This window comes from Ambystoma mexicanum, chromosome 14 (genome assembly GCF_040938575.1).
Source record: "Ambystoma mexicanum isolate Mex_15411 chromosome 14, UKY_AmexF1_1, whole genome shotgun sequence".
Taxonomy (NCBI): Eukaryota; Metazoa; Chordata; class Amphibia; order Caudata; family Ambystomatidae; genus Ambystoma; species Ambystoma mexicanum.
The window spans coordinates 131500441-131518777 of record NC_090940.1 but is presented as its reverse complement, the minus strand read 5'-3'; the positions used below and the strand labels follow the sequence as shown (position 1 = coordinate 131518777).

At 42.5% G+C, this 18337-nt stretch overlaps 1 protein-coding gene across 1 annotated transcript in view; it reads right to left on the bottom strand.

The window, feature by feature from the left end:
* EIF2S1 (eukaryotic translation initiation factor 2 subunit alpha) overlaps positions 1-18337 on the bottom strand; it is a 201768-nt gene that overhangs the window by 71767 nt on the left and 111664 nt on the right. The window contains exon 7 of the mRNA XM_069638721.1: positions 11446-11589. Coding sequence (XP_069494822.1) covers positions 11446-11589 — 144 coding nt within the window. The remainder of the gene's footprint in view (positions 1-11445; positions 11590-18337) is intronic.

Genomic DNA, 18337 nt, shown 5'->3' with positions numbered 1-18337 from the left:
GTCTCATTCTCCCGGTGTACAAGAAAGTCAGTAATGAGGTACCGTACCGTTTCATAATTGATTTGCGTGCATTACACAAAGTAGTAGATCCGCAATTTCCATTGGTGCCAGATGTTACCACAATTTTGACAATGATTCCTGCTTTAGCAGAATACTTTAGCGTTATTGATTTGAAGAATGCTTTCTTCAGTATTCCAGTACACCAAGAAAGTAGATATTTGTTCGCCTTCACGTTAGGACGATCATTCACATATACGCACATTCCACAAGGCTACATCCGAGTATTTACAGCAGAGCATTGAAAGAACTAGACATGCTAGAATTACCAGCAGGTTGTGTATTACTACAATATATAGATGACCTATTAATTGCAGCAGACACAGAAGGGATTTGTAAAAAAAAGAGTACCGTTTTACTATTAACACATTTAGCAGCACATGGCCACAAAGCAAGCTTAAAGAAGTTTCAGTATTGTCGAAAGTAGGTGGCTTATTTGGGTTACCTACTTTCGAGAGAAGGGAGAAGACTAACACCAAAGCGAATAGAGAGCATTTCTGGTATGCCTATTCCAAAAACACAAAAAGGAGTCAGAGCTATAATAATAGGCATGGCTTCTTATTGTCAGCAGTGGATAGTGAATTTAGCTCTAATTGTGAAGCCAATGGTGGAGTTGACAAAGAAGGATGCTGTGATGCCTTTGCAGTGGAGTGAAGAATGTCAGAGCATTTGGTTTGCCCAAAACTGCGTTGTGTTCCGCGCCAGTTTTGGGCACACCAAATTATGAAAAAAAAAATTAGTTTGTGCATGAGAACGACGGCTGCACGCTGGCTGTTCTAACACAGGAACAAGGTGGAAGAAATAGGCTGTGCTGCTATTTTTCTTCTGCGCTGGACCCTGTAGCGCGCGCATTACCACGAGGTTTGCGAGCTGTTGCAGCAGCTGCTGCGTCAGTAAAACTAACGGAAGGGATGGTATTGGGGCACACCTTAATTCTGATGGTGCCTCATGCCATAGACATTCTATTAAACACAACACAGACGCAACACCTCACCTCTGCTAGATTGACTAGATACGAAATTGTCCTGTTCGCGCCACACATCCAAATTATGAGGCGTAGCGCTTTGAATCCGGTTGAATTAATGCCACTGCCCATGGAAAAACTTGATGGAAATGAATCACCTCCCCGTGATTGCTTAATGGTTACTGAGGAAGAAACGAAGGGGGGGAATTGATTTAACAGACACCCCACAAAAAGAGCCAGATGGAGTTGTTTCGTGACGGCTCCCGTTTTAAATTGCCGGATGGCACAACTGCTGCCTATGCAATCACCACATTAAAAAGTATTGGAGAGTAAAAGAATCCCCTACAACTCTGCACAAGCGGCGGAGATAATAGCATTGACCAGAGCTTGTGAGATTTCTGAACATCTTAGTGTAAACATTTACACTGACAGCCAATACGCCTTTGGCGTGGTTCATAACTTTGGCCGACTTTGGGCTGAGAGAGGTTTAACATCACATGGGGCTAGAATACAACATGGCCCTTTGATTGCACGATTGTTGTCTGCACTTACGTGTCCGAAGAACCTGGTAATAATAAAATGCGAGGCGCATAAAAAAGTAACATGCAAAGTGGGAGAGGGAAACGCATTTGCAGACGGGATTGCGAAACAAACTGACCTGAATGCCAGAATGTTCACAGTGCAGTCAGAGGAAGTGCCCTGCATGTTGGAGAATTGAATTGCCACTTTCAAAGAAATGCAGGCGGAAGCCACTGCAGATGAAATACAAGGGTGGGCTGAGGGCTCTGCTGAATTAGATCTGGAGGGTTGCTGGGTAGACAAGAAGAATAGAAATTGGATGCTGCCCAACTCCTATGTAACTGCAATGGTCACGATGCCTCACAGCCCTACTCATATTTGTGCCAAAAAGATAGTTCAACACTTAGCCACAGTATGGGAAAATGCGCACAAAGAAAAATGCTGAGAGGTTGGTGCAAAATTGTATCACGTGTCTACAACACAATGAGGGGAAGGGAACGGTGACGCCAACAGGCAGTTTTGGTCCTCCCTCTATGCCTTTTGAGTTAATCCATTTTGATTTCATAGAAATGGAGGGATGCCAAAACTTGAAGTATGTCCTAATGGTCATATGTGCATTTAGCAAGTGGGTGGAAACATATCCATTGAAAGACTGCACTGCTAGGAGTACGGCGAAAGTAATGTTAAAAGAATACTTTTCCCGTTTTGGCCTGCCCCGTGCCATATGGTCAGAAAACGGTCCACATTTTGTGGGTGCAGTAATATTACAGATTTGTGCAGGTCTCCAGATCGATAAGCGATTCCATTGTTCTAGGCACCCCATGTCTGTCGGTCTTATTGAACGCCATAACGGTATCTTAAAATCTAAGATTAGCAAGATATGCGCAGGAAGCAAGTTAAACTGGGTAGATGCATTACCGCTAGCGTTACTGTGCATGCGCATATCTGTGCAGGCGAGAACTGGGCTCTCCCCGTATGAAATTGTTATGGGGAGACCAGCGAATGTTTGGTGTGCACCTCAGCCAAAGAGGCTGAGGGAACTGGAATATCTTGTGCTCAGTATCTATTGTAATCTGTTAATACAACAATTGCGTTTGATTCATCAGCAGGTGCAGGAGGCATTGCCAATAAGATACACTGGCCCGGGACACGCACTGGAGCCAGGAAACTGGGTGCTAATAAAGAACTTTGAGTGAAAGACATTGTTAGCACCCCGATGGCGTGGACCCTACCTGATCCTCCCGACTACGCAAACAGCAATTCGGGTGGATGGGAGGAAGGCGTGGATACACGCAACACATGCCAAGAAGGTCCCACCACCGTCTGAAAAACTGACCGAGACGACCAGAAAGAGACAGCGGTCCCAGCAATGAAAGACACGATTGCCAGTTCTTTGCCACAAAATCTGCCTGATCCTGAAGGAAAGCCTGAAAAGATTGCTGTGGAAGAGGAAGGGCAAGGAGTGCCCCAACGTTGTCCAGCAGAATTTGCATCACTGCTGGCAAACGCAGAACGTGTACCTCTTTGGCGCCCACCCTCTTTCAGCGTGAAACGAAAGCTGCATCACTGCGGCGCTCATCTGCTATTGCACCGCAGGCTGACTCCGAGCTGGAGTCTGGAAGTGCACCTGCACCATTTGTTGATCACACGATAAAAGGAGCAACGTGATACAATTTGCGGCCCAGGAAGAAGGAGTGATCGAACCTGCATTCCTGTTGATTTTCTTTTTGTTGCCTCCGTTTCCTATTCTCGGATGAAGTAGGAACCGGAGGCCTAGAGGAGAGCGTTGTGAGGGTTGTGCAAATCTGACAGCCCAATAATCCAGGCTCCTCGGTGCCAACACAAAATCCATGTGTCCTGAACCCGTACAGACAAACGGGGCGCACATGGTACGAAGGCAATTGATAACTGCTCTGGAGTTCTTGTGAGCAAATGTGCAGACGCACAGAGATCTTGCCCAACGTGTAGCAATCCATGCTGCTAAGAACTGGCAGGATAGGCTGTTGACATCATCGAACTTATTGACATTCCAATGAGTGCAACAACGAGAGAGATTCACGACAAACACTGCAGAGGAAGAAGCACCGCGAGAGAAAATGCCGGAACCAGCTTTTGCCTCCTCCTGCACCACTGCCGATATTGAATTAAACCTAGAAACTGAAAGATTACACAAAAAGAGTTATCGAAAAAAATGGTATGCTAATTCTAAATAATGTGCGTAATGAGCATAATAGCCCCAGTAACGACAGCAATGGTATTATGGTACCTGGAAGAAATGCACCCCTTAGAAATTCTCTTGCCCATAAGAAACTCCTCCACCACTGAAAGCCCTGTTCATGTAATTACTTACACTGTCCCCAATAGAAGAGAAGGTTATGGGAATAACACATTACTGCAAATAATGAACATGACACATTCAATTTTGAAAAAGAATAACTGTTGGGTGTCTGTGTGTGTGCTCCTTTGCCACAGCATGGTAGCAAAGGAATAGGTTGGTATGTGCAGCCACTAACATTAAGTTCTGCATGCAGTGCATCTCTGAGTACATTATATTAAGGAAAATGGAATAAAAGTGAAACGGTTCAATTAGATAGCACAAACATGAATGAATTTGAGGAGATAATCATGAGACCTATAGGTTGCTCCATATTTTATAGAGCACGAATGATAACGCCAAAAGCTACGCCCAAACCAATGCCACAAGATAGATTTGTTTGTGCCGGAAAAACCATCAGTAATCATATTTCGTATGAGATCAGAAGGAAATAAAGATGCAGTGCCTCCCTCCTATACAGAGAAATACAGCCCACGTTCTGTTCCATTTTGCTTAAAGAAGAAGGTCTCTTATTCAGCAGGGACAGTCACTAGATGTATGAATACAGCGATTCTTACAAGGGAAGTAGAACCAGTATATGGAGGTGACCCTGTATATTTTATATGTGGAGAAAAAGCATATCCTTGGTTGCCTAGAAACTGGGGAGGTACTTGTTATTTGGGACTTTTGTTCCCAGGAGTGTTTCTTTTAAAAACAACGGATATAGCCAAACTATCTAGATCTAGGCCACAAAGGAGTAATGAAGATGGAATAGTAGAAGACGTAGCAAAATCATTTGTACCATTTTTGGCCCAAGCAATAAACTCCTATAATATATGACAACTATCCAGAATCTTAGAAAAAAAATGGAACAGATATATTATACAACATGACATTAGAGGAGAAAGGGATTGGATTAATGACACTTCAGAAAAGAATGGCTCTTGATGTAGTCTTGGTTGATTGTGGCGGTGTTTGCAAAATTGTGGGATCAGCGTGCTGTGTATTTGTAAACGACTCCTCTCCTACGATTTTTGAAGCGATAAGAAAGCTACATGTCAAGGTCTGAACTCCATACCCAAGAAGGAGGTTGGGATATAGGCCCCTCGATCATAAGGCTATGTATTATGTTGGCCAAAGACCAACTGTCTCATGCATCTAGTATCAGAAATATATAGCCATAAGCTTGACTAAGGTGCAGCCATTTTAAAGCGACTGAAATCGCCATTTTGTTTTGTCTAACATTTGCTTTTTGCCTCGTGTAAAACTGCTTTGCTGAAATGTTATTCTGCTTCAATGGTGCACAATGCAAGGCCGCGAGTGGCATGTTGAAATATAACGCAGTAACTCAGACAGAAATGTCCGGTCCCCTCCCTCGCATATCCTTGGAGTGAGCAGCAAGGCATTCTAATCAGTACAGCAGGTGCCAGCTAGTCTCGGTAAGCACAGTAGAAACGCTAGAGCGAACATTAAATTACTTGAATTCTCTTCTTTGCTGCCCCCCTTCCCTGAGCCCAGTACAGCCCTGGAGAGCAAGTTGACCCCCCCCCCCGGGCGCACAAATAGAAACTAGGAAATAGCAAGGCCTGGAATGAGTCCCTCCCTACGCAAAGCTTGCTTGCAGAAAACAGAAGCATTGTGATCTTTAAAACACAGACTTAATGTCTGTGGGCTTACAAAATTGTAAACTGTTACACAATGAATGTTTGAAGGTGTCAAACTCGTCACCATTGTCAAGTAAAAAAGTAAAACCTGCCGCACTGACAAAAGGGCCCACTTTTGGTTTAATGAAGAACTAGCCTCCTTAAGAATCAAATTTTCAGAAAAGGCCATTAAAGAAAGGTGCACCACCATTTAAGACGCCTTATGCACGAAAATTACCTTACTACAAAATAAAATTACCACTAAAAGACAGCTCCTAGCTGACAAACCCCATAGACACAAACCCCACCCCACCCCACCTACCTCCCGCGATAAACCCAAGCCTCCCTTCCACTTCAGTCCAGTCTCCCAAGAAACTGTACTCAACACCATCACCAAACTCAAAGCTTCCAACTGCAAAGGCGATAGTGTCCCAGCTAAACTAGTGAAGGACTGCGCAAGCACACGCGCCTCTATCATTACCAACTTTGTCAACTCCTCCTTCAACATGAATTCAGTCCCAGCCAGCATCAAAAAAGCATGGGTCACACTCCTCAAAAAACCATCATTGGACCCCAGAATACCCACAAATTACCGGCCTATAACAACGGTCCCTTTCCTACTCAAAATTATCGACAAAATAGCTTATACACGAATTCAAGCACACCTTGAACAGAACCAGCTGCTAGGAACCATACAATCAGGCTTCAGGCCCAACCATAGTACGGAAACGGCACTCCTAGACCTCAAAATCCAGATGGACACTATTAGAGATTCAGGTAAACTATGCATACTCCTGTTAGACCTCTCTGCTGCTTTTGACCTCGTGGACCATGATAAACTATGTACATCCCTAGCCAATGACTTAACTTCTCCAATGATGCCACAAAGTGGGTGAAATCTTTCCTGGCTGAACGTACTTCCAGAGTGGCCATAGGCAAGGAAGCTGCCGACCCAATACCAGTACCCATAGGAGTTCCCCAGGGCTCATGCCTCTCCCCTACACTTTACAATGCTTATACCAAGCTCCTCTTCTCTGCCCTTGACGATATGGGTGTCATCTACACCAATTTTGCAGATGACACCCAGATCCTCTTACCCATCACAGGCAACTATGATCATGACACCATGGTCATTAACACAATATACACAATCACCCAAAACTGGTTACCAATTGAAGCAAGAATAATCTTCAAAACCCTATGTATTACACACAAATGCCTGACTAAAAAAGCACCCATGTATCTGATTAATGTAGTACAGAAACAAGAAAGCATCAGAACACTACGTTCTAATGACAACCACTACCTAATGATTTCCCGCTACAAAAACACTAGAGTGGGGGGAAGCAGTTTCCGTGTACTAGCACCACATCACTGGAACTCTCTCCCTATCCACATAAAAAAAGACACCACATTCCCCAGCTTCAAAAAGCAATTGAAAACCTGGTTATTCAACCAATACTAATATCCGTCTCTCACCTGTACCAGCCCAATGATTAGCTTCTTAATCAGCAACCCGGATTGTACCTAACCTGTATGATGTATGTACTGATGTAATGTATGACTCATATGCCTGCTTGACATGCTTCCTGTTTTCCTTCTACAAGCCTATCCTTTACTGTAAGACTAATTATTAAGTTGTCTGTAACCACGCCGTGATACCCCAGGGTCTGGGCTTGTAACAAATGTAATAAATAAATAAAAATCATCGTGCCTAGTTCAAAGGAAATGCAATAGGGGCGGTATAAATTGTGACACTGATTACTAGATGCTTGTTTTGTATATATGTAACTGTTGTATGAATTTCGCTCTCTTGCGTCCGAGGTCTGATACAGTCGCGGGGCGTGGGACCAGTTGGCCAACTGAGACTATTTGTTTTGCAATAAAACCTAGATTTTGGAAATACAACCTTGTGTCTGGCGTATCAGGTCGTGTGTGGCGATTGTGCCTTGTTTACACAAACGAGGGGCCCCTTCAAAGGGGATTAAGCACACAGAGTGTCGGGCACCTCCCTCACTTCCTGCCCTGCCAGACACGATGGAGACAATCCTGCCAAAGAGAAAATGAACAAAGGGACCAAACCTGGTTTGGCGCGCAGAGTAAATCAAGAACGACCTTTCCAACAAGAAATGGCAAAAAAAAGAAGACCGGGCACCCATGAGTGCTTTACTGCAGCTGCAATTGCAGCCTGCGGTAGAAACAATGGTAGGAAAAAGTAAACCACTGCCACCAGCCGTTAGTTGTAGAAAGGGTAACAAAATTTACGCGAGAAACTAGACAGCGGGGATACTAAGTAAGCCCTCCAGCACCCTATGGTAAGATAGTGTGTGCTTGGTCTAGACAGTTACAATTGTAAGTAAAGTCAATTTCACTTCACTGCTCTTGGAAACAGTTATCTAAGAGAAGGTATTTAAACCTTGTGGAAATCTGGAAGACTTACCTGTGTCACTGGATTGAAGGTGCTGTGTGACAATGTAAAAGGATGATGCCTATGGAGTTTGTCAGACTTCAAAACCAAAAGAAAGTGTCCAAATCAATGAAAAAATACATGAGTGGGAAAAAGGTCACACTCAAGGATTAAAATTGAAAGTCCTAACGTCCAGCAAAAAGAGCTGGGGGTCTCCAAGATAGAAGGGAATTAGCACATTTCTGAGACTACTCCTTAACAGCACCTCCCTCGCTTCCTGCACTGTCAGACACAGTGGAACCAGAGGCATGTTGCAATACTGAAGATCACCAAAGGCGAAGGCAAAGCGAACAAAAGGGTTAAACGTCGCTTGGCGTGCAGAGTAAAACCCAAGAAAGACCACAAACAAGAAATGGCGAAAAAGATGACCAGGGCTATTGGTGACATAATGGTCACCCATGGGTGACATACGGCAGCTGAGGATTCAGCCTGCGGTAGAAAAGCACAATTATAGGAAAATCAAACCACTGCCATAAGCCATTTAAGGTAGTGATGGCAACATAAAAAAATGTTACATGAGTAAGTAGAAAAAGGGGCTAAGTAACCCCCCCCCACCCCTAGCACTCAACATATTATGTTATGTTAGGTTATTAAATTTCTATAGCTCTACAAGCCCTGAGGCATCCAAGCGCTCCATCACAAGCAGAGAGGTCAGTGAGGACAACCGAAGATGTAGGTTAGATGAAAAGTTCTGTCTTCAAGAGTTTCCGGAAAGCCAGGTGATTGCTCTCTGTACGGAGCCCTAACGGTAGATTATTCCAGGCCTTAGCCACGAGCACCGGGAAAGAACGTCCATTTCCACGGGCTTTCTTAGTCCTTGGCACCTGCAGACTTAGAGTCGTTGTAGAGCGCAGATTTCTTGCCGGTTGATATATCATGATTTTGTCCTTCAAATAATTAGGGACTGTTCCATAGATGCATTTATGACCTAACGTCAATAATTTAAAGGAAATCCTGGCTGATACTGGGAGCCAATGTAGCTCCCTTCTCGCGTTAGAGGTGGGTTCATGCCTCTTCATACCGTATATTATACGTACAGAGGCATTTTGGATTTTCTGCAATTGCTGTACGTCTTCTCTACTAGCCCCCCCCCCCAACAGAGCATTGCACTAGTCAAGTCGTGGCAAGATAACGGCTCTGACCAGTTTGGCTCGGTTGTTTTCAGAGATAAGAGGGGCGACCTGCCTCAATACTCGTAGATGATATTGGGTATTTTTTACTATAGCATCCACGTGTATGCCTGCATCCAAGGAAGCCTCCATATAAACACCTAATGTTTTTACCTTGCCAACAACTTCAATAAAGCTATCATCAACCTGAAAGCCAATGAAAGCCTTAGCTAGTCCCTCTCTCGGTTTATTGGGCCCGTAGATCATTAGTTCCGTCTTTCCTGCATTTAGGCATAGCCAGTTTGTGGTCATCCAGTCTTTTATTACACTGTATAACTTATTTAATTTGAGTTGGTCTGCTTGATGGTCACCTGAAAGTTCCATTGACAACTGGAAGTCATCTGCATAGTTGGTGAAAAAATAGCCCAACTTCTCCAATTCTCTGCATAGAGGGGCAATATAAATGTTAAAGAGCAAGGGCGACAGACAAGCTCCTTGTGGAACGCCACAAAAGATAGTCTCTACTTCCGAGAAGACCTCGCCCCAAGATGGGGTGGGCTGGATCTACAGAGAGAAAAAGTAAAGTCAATTTCACTTTACTATTCTTGGGAACAGTAGTTCACAAGAAAAGGTATTTCAGCCTTAAGTGAAGCTAAAAGGATTTCTCCGACACTGAAGGCGCGGCTTGTCACTATACAAAAAGTACATGCCTATGGGCTTTGTCAGACTCCAAGAACAAATAAAACAGTACAAATCCGATAAAAAAAAATACATGAGAGTGAGAAGAAGTTCAAGTCCTAAAGTCCAGCAAAAGAGCTAGGCGTCGCCAAGGTTGAAGGGAATTAGCACAGAAATGAGAATTCTCCCCAACAAAAAGTATTGCTCTTAGCTGTATTTTGAGTAGGAGGAAAAATGTATTGCACCTAGCTGTATTCTGGGGCAGAAAATGTATTGCACGTAGCTGTAATTCAGGGGCAGGAAAGTGTTACACTTAGATGTATTGTGGGAGTAGGAATGTTATCGTGTATAGATTGATTTTGAGAGGAGGCAAGGTGTCGCACTGAGCTGTGTTCTCGGGGTAAAAAAATTATTTGCACTTCGCTGTATTTTGGGGGTAGGAAATGTGTCTCACTCAGCTGTAGTCTAGGGGTAAAAGTGTATTACACTCCGCTGTACCTTGGGGCAGGAAGCGTGTTGCACTTGGATACAGGGAGAAGATATAGGGTAGATTAAAACATGTGCTTCGAAGACCTTGTGTAGATTAGCAGATTTATTTATTGCCTATGAGGAACTGTGAAGGCCAGCACATGTATGGATTGTTGGATGAAATTGGTTTGCTTAGAAGAAACTGAAGGGTAGCACATGTATTGCAATTAGAAAAACTTGTGCAGGTTAGGAGACGTATACCATGTGAAGAACTGACGGAAATTCGGAAGGTAGCATGAGGGTGGGCATCGTTGCTGCACCTTACTTTTAAGGTGGCAATTTTAAACACACTTGAAGGACCTGGGGACGGGCTGTGTAACACTAAGATCCACACAGTGGGTGGGTATTTTGTGGTACTTAGATTGTATGTGACATAAAGTACTGCTCTTTGCACCTAGTTGGAATCTAAGCGGTAGACAAATTTGAATGTATAAACAAGAGAACAGTTCTGGTTAGAAAGGTAGGAACGAAGCCCGTGAAGAACAGAAAGCCTGTGAAGAACAGAAAATGCAATCCCATGGACGAAAGGGCAGCAGAAAGAATAAAATGATAGACTGCGTCAAAAGCAGCAGAGAGCTGAAGCAAACCAAAACGATTTAGACAGAATAGGAGAAAGTCACTGACAAATAGGGCTGTTTCTGTAGAGTGAAGAGATTCCAATTGGTGCACAGTTAAGAGTGAATGATCATCACGATCGGCAGAAACCGATTTCCTTTAGGTTTTGGTCTCCTACCCCTCTGAACTCAAATAAGTCATTTCTTCATGTACTCGTGAGAGATGAGAAGAAACCTAGGCACACGAGTATGCACACACACACACACCACATTCCAGTAATGTAGCTTGTCAGTATAATGTGTTCAGATTAGGCTGTGCAATTTAAATAAGTGGGTTTACAGCAGATACCCTCATTCGAATTAACCATTTAAAATTACGTCTTAAAGCAATCTATGAAGATTGAATAAAGATAAGAGAACAGGGCTGCAATTAAGCAATATTCACGAGAAAGACATGGGTACTATTTGAATTCTGCACTTCAAATTTAAAAAAGAAACGTTTTACATAAAATAATCCCATTTTAAGGAATGGTGTTCAAAACATGCAAATCATACTGTACTGCAACCAATAGGAAATTCAAACATTTTGCAAGAGGATGACCAATCTTTTACCTCCATCTGAACGTTAAAGACTCCTCGCTTTTCCTCAATTCTTTCTTTGATGACAGACATGGCTTGGTTTAGGACAGAGAGGCCTTCGGTTCTCTCTAGTGTTGTGGTGGTCATCACATATCGAGGAGGGGCAATTAGGTTTATCTGCACAACACAAAGAAAATAAATTAACCAACAAACATGAAGACAAATCTATGAATGCCTCTTGCAATGTTGCCTGCTACTGCCGCAAACCATATCAATTCTCTGCAAGAATGAGGTACGGGTCTAGACTTGCTTATCCAAAAATGTGCAACTCCATCAGAGCTTGCTTCAAGTGCAGCACAACACACCTATAAAGCTGTTAGGGGAGTTTCCCAAACTCTTCTGAAGGTATGACCTCACAAAACTATCCCAATGGTTTGTAGATCCCCCAATACTTATCAGTCTGTACTACTCATGGAACCTGGGTAGAGTGGCAGAGCAGCCAGGCTTATAAGAGGAAGATGTGAGCTGTAGGTATGTACACTAGTAATGCACATCAAAGAAACACTCAACAAATGTATATTAAAATAGATTATATTTACACAAGAATCACTGTCAAATACTTAGCACATTGCACTAAAACAAATAGGATTACTTTAGGATACTTTCCAAAAGCCACTGCTTAGTTTGTAGTTGCTCGCAGTGACAATGGTTACAGCTTTTGACAGCAAGGACAGCTCCATCGTATTATCGTTAACATGCACTTGCGAATCTTAGCAGAAATACCTTAAAGACATTTACTCTTCCTACACATAAAAAATAGTGACTTTTGGAAAGGAAAATAATTGGTTAGTGTTATACTAGCAAGGCTTAAGTTTCTAGAGGCAGTTTCTTTGCACAGCAAGGTGGTCCAAAACGCAACCCAACCTAAAGGCAGTTCGGAGAGGGCTCAAAATCTTGACAAGCAGCAGAACAATGAAAACTCCTGTGGATATTTTCTAGTCTGTAGTCTCTACAATGGAAGGGGTCAACCAATGTTGGAAATCGCTAAAAGGGACACTCAGGGGATTGAGTCATTGGTAAGAGGGGGGTTGCCCTAGACACCTATGTGCACTCAAATGCTCTCGAGCGACTTTTCGGATCAAGGAAAGCAACACCTTTTCCACGACAGTACCTTAGGTTTGAAGAAAAGATTGTGGCTGGATTTTCCTCAATGTGGCAACGCTGTACCCGACCTCTGGATTCCTTGGTCAGATGACAGAAGGCAGGACAATGGACGGGATCTCTCAGCAACAGTCTCGAGGGAGGACCTCTGGCACAGCTTTCAGCAACTTCTTTGGTCACTAATTTTGGTGCCTTTTCTGCAGCACCAACAAAACGTGATTCGCCTGGACAATCTTCTTCGGTGCCTGGCGTCCCGCACTCTGTTGAGGGGACTTGACAGTCGGCTTATGTCTCTGGAGGTTCACCCGGAGCTCAGCAAAGATTTGGACGGATTTGTAAATTCCACGATGATGCACTTCAATTGGGTCAGAGGTCTCCTGGTATTGGGGTTCTGCAACTCGAGGGGCACAGCGCCTCAGAAGATGGCGCCGATTAAAGTAGTCTTGGGACTGGTTGTTGCCACCAGTCAAAAGAGAGAGAGTCCTCTTCGGAATTCCTCTGGCGCACCGAAAACTGGGTCAGGACAGCAGTGGTCGCTTCAAAGTGTTGCAAAGGGCCTGCAGGAGTCACTGATCGTCTTCTTTGGTTACTTCAGTTTCCAGTGGTCGACTTGATTTTCAACTCCGGAGCCTCACCTTTTATACAGCTTCAGCACACTCCCCTGCAATTTACAGAAAGAGGCAGGTGGCTGTCCAATCAGGACAGCCAGACTCCCAGCGCGAGCTGGTTCCATTCAGGCACTCATGCAGACAAAGGGCAGGGCCACTTCCTGCTTGTCCAGACATACTGGAGCGTAGATGGGGACAGCCAAGGGTTCCTGCCAAAAGAAAAACACACACAGGCCTCCCCCTCCCAGTACGGCATAAGGGATGACAAAAAACAACCACGCTAGTAATGGCGAAAAAAGAAAGGAGCCACCAAGTTAATACTTGGGTGCCCTATTGTGCTTTAACATAGCCTAGGCTACAACATTCACACAATATTTATTTATTGTGCATTTGTAAGGCACTTACACATCAGGTAGGGTAGAATACTGCCACCAGCCGTAATTGGAAGGTTGTGTCTGTGAATAAAAAATAAAAACAGGAGCAGAGAGAAGGGGGATACTAAGTAGCCCCTTGGTGTAAATTTAGAAGAGGAGACCGATTGAGTGGTGCCCTTCATACAATGTTCACTTTGGTGTGTGTATAGTAGGAAAACATTGCTTGAATTGTTAGCTCAGTTTCATCACTGGAATAAGTGTCTTTTGCAGCTTGTGTTATATTTAACAGGAAAGGCTTTAATTTTTAGTAAATTCTTCAAGAAATCAATATTAGGGTCTTTTGCCAAAAAAATAACACTCTTATTTGGATTTTTAACATAAAAGTAACATCCTCAAAAAAGTAAAATCCTCATATTTGGATCTTCAGCGAATAAATAACATCCTCGACACGAGTTTCTCTGTCCTTTAACAGACAGTTCTTCAGGAGGAAAAGAAAGCCTTACATTCTGCTTTTTATATTGCAAAAAAAGCTAAAATGCAAAACAAACCATATAAACTTAGTAAATCTCTTCTAGAAACGCCATTTTAGAAACATCGGTTCAAGGACTTTTCCTTTTAAAAGAGAACACTATACTTAATTGTTTGTAAACAAGGATCAAAGTCCCTGCTTCTTGTTACCACTTATTTATTTGTATATTTACATAGCGCCAAAAGCCTTTAGGCGTCAGGGCGCTTAACAAAATGCTACATCTGATAGACCAAAACATAATAGAAACAACAACTGAAACAAAGAGAAATGCAACATTACAATAACATAGTAGCACAGGCATAACTGGGGAGGGCAGATCAAAAACAGTATCTAAGAGAATATAGTCCGACTAAGAGGAGCAAAACAATTAAAGCACTAGTTCAGTTCAATGCAATTCTCAGGGCCGTAGATGAACCCACTTGCTGTGAAAGAAAAATTATATTTAAGTAAATCGGCAGACTGCTAAACCCACAGCCCAAAATGATGCAGTCAGTGTTTTCACTCGAACACCAGTTAGTGATTTGAATTCTACGTATCACTTTTAGGCCTTGCGTTCTTACACAGTTGGTCCCTAGTTAAGAATTAAACCATGCCAAGATTTTATATTTTTCAGGGCTTCCCCAGATTCGTGTTGATTGGGCTTGGGAACATTGGTGATAATCATCAAAATTTCGCGGGTCCCAGACGAAATTCCTGAAGATGGGATCTGTGATACTGGCCATTTTAGCTTTTCTTAGTCGAAGGTCCTTACCAAGTGGAGAAGCAACCAGCAGAACTGACTTTCAGTGGCATAGGGACCGCTCTTGATATATTTTCCCCTTGGCCAATTGCTGTGGGGATAGTCTTCACCTGCAAAGGCACACCTGCATGACTGACTCAATAGGGTCTGTTTGACAGCCCTTTTGCTGGCAATTCTTGGAGGAGGGGGATGTTTGTGTGAAGTTTCCCTTACTAGTGTCCACCATGTTGGGCTTCGCTGGGTCAGGCAAATACGAGGAGAGACCATTGCAACCCACCAATGCCACCCATCTCTGGAAATCCATAATGTTCAAACAAGCCCCAAGCCTCCACATAAACTGTTCTTGGAGAATACACCAGGGCTCCAGAGCCTTAGCTTTCAGGGGCTGTGTGAGCATGGGCATTAATATCAAAGGGGCAACATATTCTTCCGAAATACTCATTCTGGAAATCTATGCGGATAGTCAGGAGTTCAGAGCAGACAAGCTGTTCTTGTTGCAGCTTCAATCTGCGATTAGCACTTATTACTAAAACGTCAGACAATTACTCCTGCGGGGTGTCCGTGATGTTGATTGCATTAGTGGCACCACTCCACCCATAACAATGGGCAGGGGACTAGCAGGACCCTGTCCCTGTATCAAGCCTATAGCCCCTCCAATGGGCAAAACATTACCCTTATTTGTACCTGTCCCTAACCCGGACTGTAGCCTGGAAACTGGCATGACTTAAAAAGCACAGGAAACAGCAGGAAAATAGGAAAATAAACGACTACTCGGCTCCAAGCCCCAGGCTGTAGAAGTGCACCTGTGAAAAAACACCGGCATTAACAGTTTACCCGTAATTCCAGTGCCAAGCCAGGAACGCTTGTGCACTTATACGGTTGGCTGAGGAAGACCAAATGCCTGGAGCGTGCACCGGTATCCATGGACCTACCCACTACAAGCTGTTGTCCGTTTACCACCCAGACGGTAAAGTCGTCGGCAGAGAGCTTCAGCTTTGGGGGATTCCCAGCCCAGATAGAGATCATTTATCTGTGATCATATATTTTAAACTGTTGACTTGTGGTTTTAGACACATGGTAATTTTCCTATAATATTATTGTGCATCTAGGTAAGGTAATAGAGATAAGCTTAGTACAATGCTTTTGCTCCATTTCTACTCATGATTATGAAAGAAAGTTGCATAAAATCTGCACCTAGAAATAAGTCACTTGCTTACCTCAATACATGTCAAACCGATTTGAAAGAGGGAGCTCTTTAGAATATGCTACCAGAACGCGGCATGATAACCTGCGGTCTGGTGTGTTTGGCTTCCGAATGGAGTTAGAAGTTTGGAATGGTCATGCGACTGTCACGAGGGCGTGAGTCCTCCATATTGGAATGGGAACATATTGAAGTTGAATCTATTTGATCCTTAGTGATCAGGCTTCATTTTTGAGTAACTATCTATTTAGATGAAGGTAGGGATAAATACATGTAGATTATTGTAATTTTGTGCTGAGACTATCATTTTAATGAAATGCGATCCCGGGATCGTTAGGCCTCCATCTTGGATTGGGTATTTTCAGATGGAAAATACTAGCCTGTACCATATATTAAGCAAATTTGCAAACTAGCTTGTCCTTGAACTAAAGAAGCTGATTAAGTGCCAATATTACAATACCAATACTTTTGAATGAGCAATTACAATACACAAAAAGAAATGAAATAGTTATTCACAATGTCATGTTTAAATTGCTGCAATGTTCGTGAGCTAACTCAAAGTTCATTTTTTTCCTGCTGAGCAGCTTTTTGGCCCGTATATGGTTATAGAAGGTTAATCATTTCTGCATCTGAATTCAGTCCACTATGGCAAGTGTCAAGATAGCAGATCCAATAGGCCTCTCTGGATCTCAGTATTTTTTCAAAATGTTCACCTCTCTGTGATTGTTATTTTTTCAGTTCCAAAAAATGTCATTCCACTTTTTGGTTGGTTTTTGTGTTCAATCAGATGATAACCAAGAGGGTATCTCATAGCTTCTTTTGAGATGGCTCTGAAACGTTCTTGTGTTCTGGTTTTCAGCTTTCTTGTAGTGCTTCAAAATAAGGTTTACTGCATATACACTGAATTTCATAGATGACCCACTTCGTGTTGCAATTTATGAAGTCTGGTATTATATATTTGTCCATTAGGAATTTTTATATCTTGTTTTTCATTTTCGGAATAAAAACGCAGCTTTTGCATTTGCCACATTTGTAATTTCCTTGAAGAGGCTCGGTACCCCATAGTTGTGTCCTGTAGGCTTTTGGCTTTCCTAAAAGGTAATGTTAACTTGGTCATATAGCCCGATATATCCGATTCCATTTGTAAGATGTGCCAGTTTCTCTTTAAAGGGTTTTATTTGTTTGACATTGGAGCAATAGGTAGTAATAACCTAAGCTTTTGTTAAGTATTAATAAAGGTATTTTTTGTTTGCAAGGAGATCTCCTCTTGGTCTTTCCATTGCTTTGACATGAGTTTTATGTAGATATCCTTTGTTATATGCTCTTGCTTCAAATTTTCTCATTGAGTTTTTAACATGTTTGTCATATTCTTGCGATTCTGTACAATTCCTTTTAATCCTGGGCATCTCACCAGTTCTACATATAGAAATTGGATTGAGTTGGTGCTTTCATTTATTGTAAATTTAAGGTTGTATTGATAGTTTCAGGTCTCCAAGCATGTTCCAATTCAACAAATTTGCGTAGTTTCGGTGCGAATTTCGCACCCATGGCCGTCCCTTGCCTCTGACTAGAAATGTGGTCGTTGAACAAGAAAATTGTTATTTAAAGTGAAATTAAGCATTTCTAACATCTCATTCTGTCTATAGAAAGAAACTGATCTCATCTTTAAAAAGTAATTGGTTCTTTTTAAACCTTTATCGTGTGGTATACTTCTATATAAAGATGAGGCGTCCAATGAAACAAATCTGCAGTTTGGTTCCCAATTTATTTCCTCCAACTGCTGGATGACATGCTTAGTGTCTTTGATGGAGGATAGGCCTGCCACTAAAGGCTATAGACGTGTGTCTATATATTTGGATATAGGCCCTCTATTGGATCCAATGCGGTTTATGATTGGCCTGAATAATGGAAATGTTTTGTAAGGTTTGTGTATTTTAGGAATTAAATATATAGTATCTAGAATAGGAAATTGGTTAGTAGGGAAGCTTTTCTCGTTGTCAGTAAGTTTTGGTCTGTCCAGATTGATAGCATTGCGGCCCAGTCTGAAACCAATTTTGCTGCTGGATTAGTGCTCAGTTTCTCATAGCACGATTATTGGTTTAAATGTTCCTCTGCTGCTATAACCTAATCGGCTGTATTCATCAATACTTTATTGCCTCTTTTGTCGGCTTTTTTAATAGTAACTTAATTTGTCTATTTCTTTCCAAGTCAAATTCAACTTATATTTTGATAGGTTGCCTGCAAAATAGTGATCTCAACTCCTGCATAGTTACATCTAACATTTTCCTTTCGGAATGAAGTTGATTTCGGCCT